This window comes from Pyrus communis, chromosome 10 (assembly GCF_041283825.1).
Source record: "Pyrus communis isolate YQ-2024b chromosome 10, ASM4128382v1, whole genome shotgun sequence".
In the NCBI taxonomy this organism is placed as follows: Eukaryota; Viridiplantae; Streptophyta; class Magnoliopsida; order Rosales; family Rosaceae; genus Pyrus; species Pyrus communis.
The window spans coordinates 23,851,782-23,864,949 of NC_142574.1; the positions used below are offsets into that span (position 1 = coordinate 23,851,782).

Genomic DNA, 13,168 nt, shown 5'->3' on the forward strand with positions numbered 1-13,168 from the left:
GCAGCATTTCATTGTCTGACCAGCTCCATTCAATGATGACACAACACTATAATGTGTTCGTTCTCTTAGTCTACAAATTCAAGAAAAATGTTTTAAGCTTCCTTGTTTTCAAAGAGGTTGGATTTGTTTTAGGGTTTAAGAGATAAGTTGCGGACGCTTCAGTTGATTCTTGCCCAACTCCAAGTTGTTGTTCTTGATCCAGAGCAAAAGCAAGCTAATAATAAAGTCAAAGCGTGGCTACAAACCGTAGTAGGCGGTTTAGTTTTTTAAGTTGATGACGTGTTAGATAAATTTTGTATTGAAGCTCAGTGCAGAGAAATGTTCATGATTGGAAAGAATCTAGTGTCAAAGAAAATACACATCTTCTTTTCTAGCTCGAACCAACTTCCTTTTCAGATAACGATTGACCATAAGATCAAAGATGTTGGAGAGAAACTTAATGTTATCGCATTAAGCAGAAGTTTTCAATCAAAAGAGCTGTTAATTGAAGATTTCTGATTTCAAACTAGAGAGAAGGCCACTCATTCCTTTGTGCATGCAAAGAATATAATTGGGGAGAGATGAAAAGAGAAGGGCAATCATTCAACTTTTGTTGGATCATATACTTGAAGGTGCATCCGTTTTTTTTTTTTTTTTTTTTTTAATGAAAATGTATCCGTCGTTTTTATAGTCGGGATGGAGATAGTTGTCCAAATCATTCAACAACGTCGTGGTGGAAAAAGAGTTGGGCATGTGCAGTTTTACCAGTTTCTTATCCCGACTATAGAAACAATTACATTATCTGTGAAGAATGTGCATGCTTTCTTTGTCACTGAATTCTTTCTAGCCATGAACATTTCTCTCCACTAAGCTTCGGTAAGAAATTCATCCAACACGTCATCAACTTCAAAAACTAAATTGACTGCGCTTTGGAGCCACACTTTGACTTCATTATTAGCTTCCTTTGCTCTGGATGAAGAAGAACAGCTTGGAGTTGAGCAACAACCAGCTAAAGCTTCTGCAACTTCTCTCTCACACCCTAAAACATATCCAATCGCTTTGAAAACAAGGGACCTTAAAACATTTTTTCTTGAATTTGTAGACTAGATAACGAACACATATTATAGAAGACTAGCCTTCATGCACTCTCACACGTGTGTAGAAGACATTTTTTTTTAATCACGGCGTATTACACGCGACTTATATGTTTTAAATGTATTTATATGCGTAAACTGACAAAAGGAAAGTCAAATATCTGAAGTAAATGAATAATCTTAGATCATGCTAGAAAAAACCCCTCACAAACCAATCAAAGCAGCTGAATTCACATAATAAAATCGGTCTTTCAATTTCCATCTATAATCTATTGAATTTACATAAGAATAGAGAAAATAATATTTAATAAATTGATTGAATCATATTATTGTTAGCCCATTATGAGGCTAAGTGTCACATCTTTAGTGTAAATAAAATCGTTTGTTCAAAAAAAAAAAAAAAACAATCATTTGACAACTAATTTAATCACATTATTATGTGCGTGCGAAAGACCTTTTTTATAACCGGCATTACATGCCTCTTAAGATGTTTTGAACATGTTTAAAAATAGAGAAAATAACATTTAATGAATAACTGATTGAATCACATTATTATTAGCCTATTGTGAGGTACTAATTAAAAATAGAAAAAATTGTACAACAAGAATTAATTATTAAAAAACACTATTAAAATAACGAAAATACCCTTGCATTATTTGATGCATTATTTTGAGTTTCTTTTGAAATTTTTTGTTTTGAGGGCATTTTTGTTCAAAATTTTTTGGTGAAACTTGTGACCCCATAAGGGATTGTTGGCTTTATATATAAAGATAACACAATGGAGATAATCCTCTAATTCTCCAAGGATTAAATATTTCAAACAGTAACTATGGACTCACCAACCAAACCAACCAAAGAGGAGTTTACAAGGGGTCGGTCTTTTTGGTTTAAGTTTTAACCCAGCATTTATGATGTTTTGATTTAAACCCTAATTTTGCATTTATTTTTAATTGGTATGGTTATTTTAGTTTGCCATAATTTGATAAGGGGTGTGTAGACATAATTTGATAAGGTATCCACACACCCTATTTTACTTCTCACACACCTTTTCATAATTTATGTCCGTTGATCTTCTTCAATTCATCCGATCCGACGGTCGAAAATTAAAAAGATGTGTAAGAAGTAAAATAGAATGTGTGAATATCAAGATGCCTACGCATCCACGGTGCCTACGCATTCGGCATCAAAAACCACGGTACCTATAAAATCGGCATCAAACCCAACACGAAACTTTCATGAACAATGATACAAAACATTGAATAATCGATCTGTAGATGAGGTATTCTATCTCAGTACAAAACCTCCATTTAAATATTGAAAGCAATGAGAGGTGAAACAATAATGTTCCACTTTGGCTACTTGATTTCCAGCATGCTAAACTGGGAAGTCCATACCTGCAAATTAATTTTAACTTCTTTTTCTGGTGCAAAATGTTTTTTACTACTTGCTTGTGTCAAACTTTGTTACAGTTTACCATCTAGCAAGGGATTCCAAAGGCAGGCAGCCATGGATTTAACTTTTCCAAGATAAACAAGCCTACAGTGAAATCAGTAAAAGTAAAGGTAACCAACGACTTAAATCAATTCAACTTTTCCAACTCATAAGAACATTTCCTTGAAAGAACTTCAGCTGGCAGATTGAAACACAAGGAAAAGATATTCCAAGGACAGATTGAGCAGAGACATCCAGTAGACAGATTGATGCATAGGAAAATCCCGGGACTCTACAATTTCTGGTGATAACTAGATTGCTAAGTAGATTGTTACATTTACTTGTTTCGATATAAAACATGCCCCAACCAACAACACATTGAAACCAAAAATTTTGGGGCACAGCTCCTACCAGACTAAATCAACTATCCAATCAGAATCTCATGGATTAGAGTTTATAAATGATCTGAAGTTCGGTCAAGACTATGTATTGGGTTAGTCCCATATCTTACAAACGAGCAGCATTTACTATCCAGAGGGTGTTCGGTTTGTGAATCACTGACCTCCTGTCTTGAATAGTTTCGTTTCTGTACTCTGTCAACGGGATGGGTTGACAAGCACGAATCCAAAATAACGCCCCTTTCCTTGGAAACAAATCTAGTGTGTGGCCTACTATTAGAAAATTTTCTACAGGATGCAGAACTGTGAGAATACGCTGGAGCATATAACGTGTTGAAAATTGAAGAGATTGGATCGATATTGCAAGCATCGGCACAATCCACAGTACTGAAAGAGTCTCTAGTACTCTCAGTCGTGAACGAGGCCTCGTCAGAACTTGTAAAAAGGGACCAATCACTTGACGTAGCATCAGAGAACTCCACACCGACGGGCTCACCATATGTTTCCATCATAGGGAAAACATTCCCATTAGAACTCCGAGGGATATCATTAGTGGTGCTGTTGCCAAAGGCATCTGCAATATCTGGCCTGATATCACCTGGTAAATGCTCTGGCCTAGCAAATTGGCTGCTGTGTTTGCTTTGATCTAGCCTTGACTTCTGAGCTTTCAACATGCATTGATTTTCTAAGCCCGGAACTTGCTCCCTGACAGCTTTTCCAGAAAATCCTCTTTGAGGGCGGGGACAAGACCTGGGAAAGAAAGAAGAATACGTAGAATACCACCAATCGAACCCCTCCCAGTTCACAATTACCATAGTTTGTACTATCTAATAAATGCAATATATTCCAACATACAATCATATGAATGCTACAACCCCCAATTAAAAGAAGCTGTAAGGAAAAGAGATCGGGGCGAGTTATTTTCAATGCCATTTATACATACCTCATGTAAAATAAGATATACGCTCCTTCCATCATAACCTGGCTCATTGAGACGGGGTGAACCTGTTTATGAAGCATGACCAACCTTAGGACCCAATTCATAGACAGAAAATAAAACAAGAAATATAAACTTCAATCATTCATTTGTCTGTCAAACATACGCACCAAGGGGAACCATGTCAACACTCGAAAGGCATAAATGCAAGGAGCATATAATAGGAATTCTAACCAATAGATAAATTTCCATTTTATCTTACGGAATAAACTACAGGTCCACTGCTTGTGAATTGTTATAGTGATAGAGGGTATAATATACGGATGTTCCTTAAGCAGCTACGCTTTATTTATAGTGACCAAAGAACGTAAAGTATAACAACAGGGCTTCAAAGACTATAATTTATACATGACAGGTAATGATGTCTTATCAATATCATGACACTGATAATGGAGGCTCTTCCACCCACTTCAATATTTTCAGCAAATTGGGATTCTTCCAATATTTTCAAGCACTCGGTATATTCAGGATAAACTTCCATTTTATTTATGTGTTTTAGGGAAACAAATTTGAACCATTTTCACAAAAGCCCCAAATCCTTGCACTAAAATGTTTGATGAGAAAAGGCGTTTACCTCAGTGTCATCTATCCTGAACCAATCGCCTCGCATGTCTTTCACATATGCCACATAATGTCCAGAGAAAGATGCATTCTGCGTATCCAAATGCACCACAACACCATATAGCAAGTAAAGCGGAGGAATGTCACCCGTTCCAGTCATAAATGGAATCATATCCAACATGTCTGGAAAAGTGATGCACTTGTTTATTTTTCCATAATTTCCCTCCTGGTGAAGAACCAGCGATTGTTCAGTATTCCAGCAACAGTAGTGCCAAACATAAAAAACCAGAAAGCCCTACAGCTATCTAGCAGGAAGGTGTCAAATCTGAAATTTCTTTTTAATGGGTGTAAGTTGGAAGCACGACATGACTAGGGATTTGAATTGTGATTTGCAATGGGTTTCGGTAAGTGACATTTCATAAAATGACATTCATTAGATTAACTTGATTACCACTCCTGCTTAATACCAAGTTGTAAATCATTAGTTGTATAGACTTTAAAGACAACAACAACAAAACACAAAAAACCAGAAAATTCCTCACTCTCAACGTTAAATCTGATCAATACCTGAAATCTCTTCAAGACAATTGTGAGGATATTTGGCGCCTCATGTATGCTCAATTGCTTCCTGGCTTGAACATAAGCAGCACACCTTTTCCATAAAAATGTGAGTTTGTAAGTCACTAAAGTTGTACCGTAAAATTAAAAACTAAAAACTTAAAACTTAATCTGGGTTCTAACAAATACTAAATTTAGGTCATTTAACCTTCCACATCTGTACATGTTTTCTCCATCCAAATCTTCAGAGGTTGTAAACTGAGTCAGAGCATCTTCAAGTGACTCAACCCAACCCAATATCTCTAAGGTAAGATCCATGATGTTTTCATATCGTTCTGACTCATGATGACACCTCAAACACTCGACCTGGTGGCATAAACATTGATAATCCATGATTAGTGTGGGGGAAGAAGAGCATAAATTAAAAAACAAGGGGAAAAAAAGAGTAGTTTGATGAAAAGATGACTCATAACAACTTGAAAAATGTGCAAGTACTCAATAAGCACCTTTGATCTGAGATGCCCGCCAAATGTATGTTGTATAAAAGTTGTTTCTTGCAATCTAGGATCAACCTTGTTTTCACAACCCAGCCCCTCCAAGCATATAGATTGCATTGACGTAACTAGAAGCCTGGATAAATACAGCACACATGATATACTAAAATTCCTTCCACAAAATTTGGAACTTCAATATTTTGAATTTAATTTCTAAAACTGAAACATACGGAGAGTTGGTACAGATGCAAATGTTAGCACATCAGTGTTAAGAACAAAAACACATAACTAGTAAATTTTGACAGACCTTAAGAATTCATGTGCATCTTCTTGACTTCCATCACCAATTTGGCAATTAATACTCCTCATATGAAAAAGAATTCGACTAGGAGAAAGTGGGCCCCCACTTTCTCGTAGCATCATCACATGTTGCTCCAGCTCACACATGAGACACCAATCTTTACCACAACCTAATACATATCGTAAACAAAAGCGATTCATGTGTGCTTACAAACAAAACACAGCCATGTAAATTTATTGGAAAATTAAAGGGATATGAGGAAAGGTAAGTACAGGCTCTTGAATGTGATCTGCGAAGCAAATAGATAATGAGAGGCTTTGTGCAGGTTAAGCACTGCAAGACGGCATTTGCATAGCAGCTGCAAGAAAAAGAAATTATAATTAATCCCAATAACACAATGATACAACATGGCAACTATGAAAAATGAATGTTCCAATTGCAGGAATTTACTCATACGAATCCCATGATCAACAACCAGTCTGCATCTCCACAAAGTACTTTAGTCACATTTTAGTCAAACTTTTATCTTGTATTAGTTGTATGTTCTTTTACGTATTTAGAAAACGTAAAGGTTATAAGAAATCAAAATCAGGAAATTACAGGCCGGCTATGTAATCGATCACCAAAAATTAAGATACATGCCAGGTGTTTAATTTGACGAATTACTATAAGCAGTACAATGAGATCAATCCTTGTTTTACTTCTGATCTAGTAATGCCAATCAACAAATTTTCACCTCTTTACTTTACTGATAAGTATGAATGGAGTTTTCATTTCTATTCCACGACCTAATAATGCAAATATAAGCTATCCTAATTTACCTGTTCCCACAATTCAAAAGGCCTCGAGGTGATAAGTCAAAGACTTCACACTGAAGGTACTTCACAAACTCATCATAAGGGAACAGGACCTGAGAAAGAGCACACATCAATGACAACGTCCATTCAACTCAGAACCAGAAGAAGAATATAACTCGTGGAAAAGGGCAGTAAATAACTCAGGAGACCTTCCATTCAAAAAATTATATGGGGATCAATTGAAACAGAGATAGTGACCTTAGTTTTCTGTTGGTAACCATTCAATTCGGGGACTTCCTGTCTGGTAAAGTTCTTTGGCTTCTTTAGACCCATCATCTTCATGATCCTTACATTTGCAATTCCATTGCTCCCTTGTGCAGTGGTATCTCTCATTCTAGTGATTTCTGCAGCACAAACAGAGTTATAGCAACTATAATGTGCAAGGCATGTTTACAGAGTAGTGGTCTACTAGACTGACTTGAAACTTCAGCAATTTGTCCCTGCCCCTCTATCTCTGAGTAACACTGCTCTCCGGAGACTTCCATTGTTGATTTTGGTAATTTAGACACCTTGGTCCCAAGAGAATACGGAGCTCTTTTAGCCTTTACGTCAGTCTTCATTTTCGTCATTTCAGCACATTTGAACTCTGCTGTTTCATAATTGGATAATCTTTCCCCTTTAAGGTAATTTCCTCCATTCGGAATGAAGTCCAACCCATTTTCATGCACATCTATTCCACTCTTTGAAGAATATGACGAGGATGTTAATCCAGAGTTGCTTCCTGATTCATATATGTAGCCACTTAGACTTTGAGACTTATCAATCTCATGCACTGTATTTCTTGAAGTAGCTTGTCCTTTCATATAACTGTCAGAAACATTGACATTTTGCATCATAGCATTTTCTTCCTCTCCTAAGTGAGAGTCACAATTTCTTAACTGCAGCCAACAATATAGCACAATTATTCGACATCAAATCACAGATGTATAGAAAGATTAATGATAGAGAATAACGTGATACAAACCTTATGCTCCATAACAACCTCTTTTGATGAATTAACATTAGAAGAGCCCAAATGGGTCGTCCAACCAAAAGATGTTTCTTCACAAGAATCTAATGCAACTCCAACTTTTTTTCTTAATTCTCTGTGGGATTTTCTGGAAACCCGCTTGTCCACACTTCTTCTCTCTGGCATGGAAACTTGAGAGGTATCAACTGAAGAAGCACAATCAAGCATAACAGGGGCACCAGTGCTTGTTGAAGGATAAATTATATTATCTGGTGGTGCTTGCTCAGCCAAATTCTGCTCCATCTTAGACCCAAAGTACTGTGAATTGATGCTGTCATTAGGTAAGAACCTCTCATGAAAAGATTCTCCAAATGAGACAGCCTTAGGAGATGAGCTTGAACTAGTAGGTTCCAACTGCAGGCATTCTTGCCTGTGAACTTCCCTCCAGTGAATTATTTGACACTTACCAGAACTGCATATAATCCATGTAAACATTTGGAGACCGAGATCATGTTGCACCTTTAGCTCAATATGAGAAATATTTATTTGATAAAATGTTCGTGATGAAAAGTATGAATCACATGCATTTGAATGTTTCTCTTTTGTGGTTCTCTTTTTTACACTGATAGTACCATATTTGGTAAAAGACGATGAAATCCCCAAATGAGCTACTCGATTTTAGTTAGCTGAATGTATAACTTCCACAACCATTTAACTATCTAAGTTGTTCTTTCCCCAAAACGTAAATCATGGTTTAAGGTAAAATATAAATAGATATTGAGTTCTCTGCTTGAATATGGAGAATCAAGTTTTCCTTTTTTTTTTAATTACAAAACCACAGTTTGAGCACACAACAAAAGCACCGACTGTAGGTTATATAACCACTGCAAGAAATTAAACAAAATATACAGCTGTGGTAGATCTTGAACAAACCACCAATTCTATAGTGCATAAGTCACATTGGTTGCAATACTGCAATTTTTAATTAAGTTTCAATCTCCTTTATCGGACAAGCAATTTTTTTTATTATTGTAAAATAAAGGAAGAGAAAATCAGTTACGTTGGTTTGGACATGTGAAACGAAGGCCTACTAACGCTCCGGTTAGAATATGCGATGAGGGACAGAGGTTCAGGGCTAAAGGGGTAGAGAAAGACCTAGAAGGACTTTGGAAGAGACTCTAAGACTTGGATCTAACAGAAGACGTGAATAAGAACCGAGCGCAATGGCGTTCTAAGATTCATATAGCCGACCCCACTTAGTGGGAAAAGGCTTTGTTGTTGTTGTTGTTGTTGTTATTGTAAAATAAAGGGAGAATATACTGACAGAAAATATGTGTTCTTGCTATCAAATTAGAGCATACCAATATCTGATGGATTTGCATCTAGAGCAGCGGGTTGTAGCTGTACTATAGCATCTGGCACATATTTGAAGTCCATTCTTCGAAGGATTTGAAGAAGACACAGGAGGAATAACAGCAGCAATGGCCATTGTTTCTGCTCTAAGAGCTTCTTCTGCAGCCAGTTGAGCAAGCAAACTTACCGTCTCTCTCTTCTTAGATGTCTCACTCCATTTTCCAAGTAAAACGTAAGCAACTAAAGGGAGTACAATGAAAACCAGAAACAGAGCAGGTATATCAGCTTCCCTTGGCTCAAGCATGTCCTCACCAGCATACTCATGTCCAATACCCCGTCAAGGTCACTAACCGGCAGATGATCTCTCAAAGTTACAAAATTTAAAGTAAGTTGACATCTAGGTCGGCAGCATAAAGTGCAAGGTAATCACAATCCACCAGGGCCACCACTCAGACCTGTCAAATTTTCAGATTAATATTTTCACAAAACATGGTTTTGATTCAAAACACAAATTCCCATACTACATTTTTCATTTCAGTACAGAACATTACAAATATTTACATACAGGGAGCATGAACAACTTCTGTGCCCTGAATTCAAAACAGATTTGTTCAAATATTTACATGCAGGGAGCATGAACAAAGTCTGAGCCTTGAATTCAAAACAGATCTGTCGGTTCAGCTAAAAGGAAAATATGACCTATGTTTGCCACAACAGTGTTGAAATAGCAGCTGTCTTTTAAAATTCTTCTTATTCCGGTGAAGTAGCTTATGCCAAACATTGCATCAGTCCGATAAAACAGGATATACGAAAAATTGCTTATCGAAACAATAAAAGAAGCAATGTGAATAGCTACAAAATCTCACACTTTTGAGCACACCCAAATCGAAATCTAAAAGAACCCCGTTTAAGGAATCCATCATTTTTCTCCCAATCTTTGCAAATATCATGGCATTCTGCTAACCAAATCCCTAAAAGCAGACCAGCAGTTTCCCATAAAGGCCAGAAACTCAAAACTATTAAAAAAATCTTTCTGCAAGAACACTACTTTGGCAAACTTTGTCTTCTACAATTGAGCAAACCAGCTAATTATTCCTCCCATTTCAAATTTAATGGGAAAACAAAATACAACCCACTACAGAACAAGCAATGCAAATCTGAGATTCAAGCGCAAAACACTGAAAAACCATTCCAAAAGTACAGAAAGAGAGAGAGAGAATGGAGCGGCTAGAAGAATCATACCTGATGCACAAGCAAGAAATCTGAGCAAAACCCAACTCACAGTCTGAGCTCTGCTTCCTCCAGTCCTCCTCCGCTCTCCTCTTCTGGAAAAAGAAATAAAAAATGATTCTTTGATTCCTCAGACGGTAAGCTCAAAAAAAACAATAAAATGACTCTTTCACTCTCTCTCTCTATCTTTCACTCTCTCAGTCTTTCGCTCTTTCACTCTCTCTCTCTCCCTCCCTATTTAACTTCACGCTTCCGAACCCCCCTTCAGACCTCACTTTTTAGCCATCGGGAATTCGGACAAGAATTGTCTGCTATTTCATTTTCGATGTCCTCTTGTGTCTTTTGTTATTTTATGTGATCACGATTAAGTTACATCAATATTTTATATTATTTTTTATAAATATAATAAAACAAAAATAAATAGTAATATAAAATGTTGATGTGAGTTAACTATAACCACACAAACAAAAAGATACACAAAAACACCAGAAGTGGAAGAACAGACAACTCTTGTGCCGGGAATTCTCATCTGCATCCTAAAAACCCAATTCAATGTGTGCTCATTGAGAATCTGAACACGTGGCGCGAACCCTTTGGAGCCCAAGTCTGCAGATGCGCGTCCCACCAGGCCCATGTTGCAGAAACGTGATACAGTTGATGTGATTGATTGGTTTGGGGCCGTAGGATCTGGGCCCGGGGGTGGACTGGGGTCAAAATAATTAAATGATATAATTTAGGGGTGGGACCCGCCGGATGATATTCCCAATAATTTTGGCAGGGGGCCACGTTTAATGGTCGATTCCCATGGGATTGAATTGAAATTTGGAATAGAGGATAATTGTTTGCGGAGGCAGACATGGTGAATTCAAAAAATTGAGGGGAGGAGGAGAATAATACTGCGTGTTTAGCAATAAAGAATTAATGAGGCGTCTTATGATGATGTTGAGTAATGTTAGAAATATTAAATTTTGTAAATCAAATAATGTGAATATTGGTGATTAAATTATTATTTAAATGTTGATTAACGTGTTAATTCTTATTGATAACACATTAGTTGGATTATAAATTTAGCTTAAAATTTTAATCTCTCTAACTTTATCTCGTGATATTTTATACTATATTTGATATCTTTTTTGAAAATGTTTGAACATCAAAATGTCAAATTTTTTAATATAAATTTAAAATTGACATTTTTATAAAATTTTGACATCTTTTAAAATTTTATTCTTCGTTTAATATGTTAAATTAAACTATTATAATAATAAATATTTTAAAACAAAAAATAATAATTAAATCTATTTAATAATAATTAAAAAAAAATTTAAAGCTGCCGTCAATTTTAGCAACAAGGGTAAAGGTTGTCAATTTAGTTGAAAAATATTGTCACTACTTTTTTTTACTGTTAGTGTTAATTTGTAAATTTTGACATCTTTTTTAGAGGTGCACCTAGATGAATCGGTTACATCATTGTAGTGATGTTCTAATTGATATTAGATCTCTACATCACCATACATATGAGAGTACGAGTATACCCCATTGGGAGATTATATTCGCACACCCTAAATTACTTCTCTCACACTTTTTTAATTTTTTAATATTTTTCTATTAAGGGTTAGTGGTGTGTAAAAACTATTAAAAAATTAAAAGAATATGAAAAAAGTAATTTGGAGTGTGTGAATATAATCTCTCTACCCATTCTTCTTTTAGAATTGTACTCTTGTCTAGTCATGTAATGATTTGCTTATATTTTTATAGACAACACCACGTTTATTTTTCTAGCTTTTATGAGAGGTTTGGATGTATATTTTCAACTTTTAACTTTGAATCCAACACTTTAATTTTTACGATTTTTTATTTTAGGAAGGAAACAAAAGTTTGTACCTATTAGTATCTTAACTCATTACACCATTTTATGTTATCTCACAACTTGAACTAACTTTGAAAACCTAACAATATGTGTTACAATGTGTTTTAGATTACATTTTTTCGTATGAGTTGCGAAAATGAATATATTGATCACAAAAAATGAGTAATATGTAAGTTAAGCATGGATTTTAACTCTACCCAAGATTGGTTTTGAACCCCTTTGTAAATTCACCATGGTGAAAATGATGTGTGTGTCAAAGTGTAATTTGGTTGCAATCACATGATGTTTTTACTTCTTACATTTGGTAGTTTAGTTTCGACATAGTCCATTGTTGGAGAATTAGATTTGTAGGCACCTCTAATTAACGAGTGGGCTGGGGAAGACGAAGGGGATTTGGGATTTTTTTTATTTTTTTATTTTTTTATTTTTTTTTATTTTATAACTTTTTTGTTAAATAATTATTTTAAATTTTTTTATTAAGTGTTTATGTGATATCCCACATCACCCAAGGGAGTGATTCTTATATGTATATTCTCATCCTTACCTAGCATGAGGCCTTTTGGGAGCTCATTGGCTTCAGGTTCCGTAGGAACTCCGAAGTTAAACGAGAAGGGGGCTAGAGCAATCCTATGATGGGTGACCCACTGGGAAGTTACTCGTGAGTTCCCAAAAACAAAACCGTGAGGGAATAATAAGCCCAAAGCAGATAATATCGTGCTACGGTGGTGGAGCAGGCCCGGGAAGTGATCCACCCCGGGCTGGGATGTGACAATTTGGTATCAAAGCCTAACCCTGGCCGTGGTGTGCCGACGAGAACGTCAGGCCCCTAAGGGGGGTGGATTGTGACATCTCACATCACCTAGGGGAATGATCCTTATATGTATATTCTCATCCCTACCTACCACGAAGCCTTTTGGGAGCTCACTGACTTCGAGTTCCGTAGGAACTCCGAAGTTAAGCGAGAAGGGGGTTAGAGCAATCCCATGATGGGTGACCCACCGGGAAGTTGCTTGTGAGTTCCCAAAAACAAAACCGTGAAGGAATGGTAAGCCCAAAGCGGACAATATCGTGTTACGGTGGTGGAGCGGGTCCGGGAAGT

The 13,168-nt window shown here is 36.3% G+C and overlaps 1 protein-coding gene across 2 annotated transcripts; it reads right to left on the reverse strand.

The window, feature by feature from the left end:
- Positions 1-2,770: 2,770 nt before the first annotated feature.
- On the reverse strand, positions 2,771-10,504 carry LOC137728002 (ubiquitin carboxyl-terminal hydrolase 15). 2 transcript variants are annotated; one of them, XM_088677760.1, is made up of 15 exons: positions 10,215-10,456; positions 8,981-9,427; positions 7,635-8,091; positions 7,147-7,548; positions 7,089-7,116; positions 6,869-7,014; positions 6,635-6,723; positions 6,086-6,171; positions 5,820-5,982; positions 5,525-5,648; positions 5,227-5,384; positions 5,028-5,112; positions 4,474-4,686; positions 3,846-3,907; positions 2,771-3,652 (listed from the first exon to the last, which is right to left on the reverse strand). In XM_088677760.1, the coding sequence occupies exons 2-15, from the start codon at positions 9,274-9,276 to the stop codon at positions 2,959-2,961; spliced, it is 3,003 nt and encodes a 1,000-aa protein (XP_088533886.1). In that variant the 5' UTR covers positions 9,277-9,427; positions 10,215-10,456; the 3' UTR covers positions 2,771-2,958. The 2 variants fall into 2 exon arrangements, with proteins under 2 accessions (XP_088533886.1, XP_068322979.2); XM_068466878.2 differs by having other exon boundaries at positions 7,089-7,548; positions 10,215-10,504.
- Positions 10,505-13,168: the final 2,664 nt, after the last annotated feature.

Bases quoted from the DNA above. Each gene is read 5' to 3' on its own strand.
- LOC137728002 (XM_068466878.2), bottom strand. From the start codon at position 9,276: ATGCTTGAGCCAAGGGAAGCTGATATACCTGCTCTGTTTCTGGTTTTC. The intron at 7,549-7,634 runs GTTTGTATCACG...TGTTGGCTGCAG, and splicing joins AGGTTGTTATGGAGCATAAG to TTAAGAAATTGTGACTCTCA. The intron at 7,015-7,088 runs GTCAGTCTAGTA...TTTGTGCTGCAG, and splicing joins ACAAATTGCTGAAGTTTCAA to AAATCACTAGAATGAGAGAT.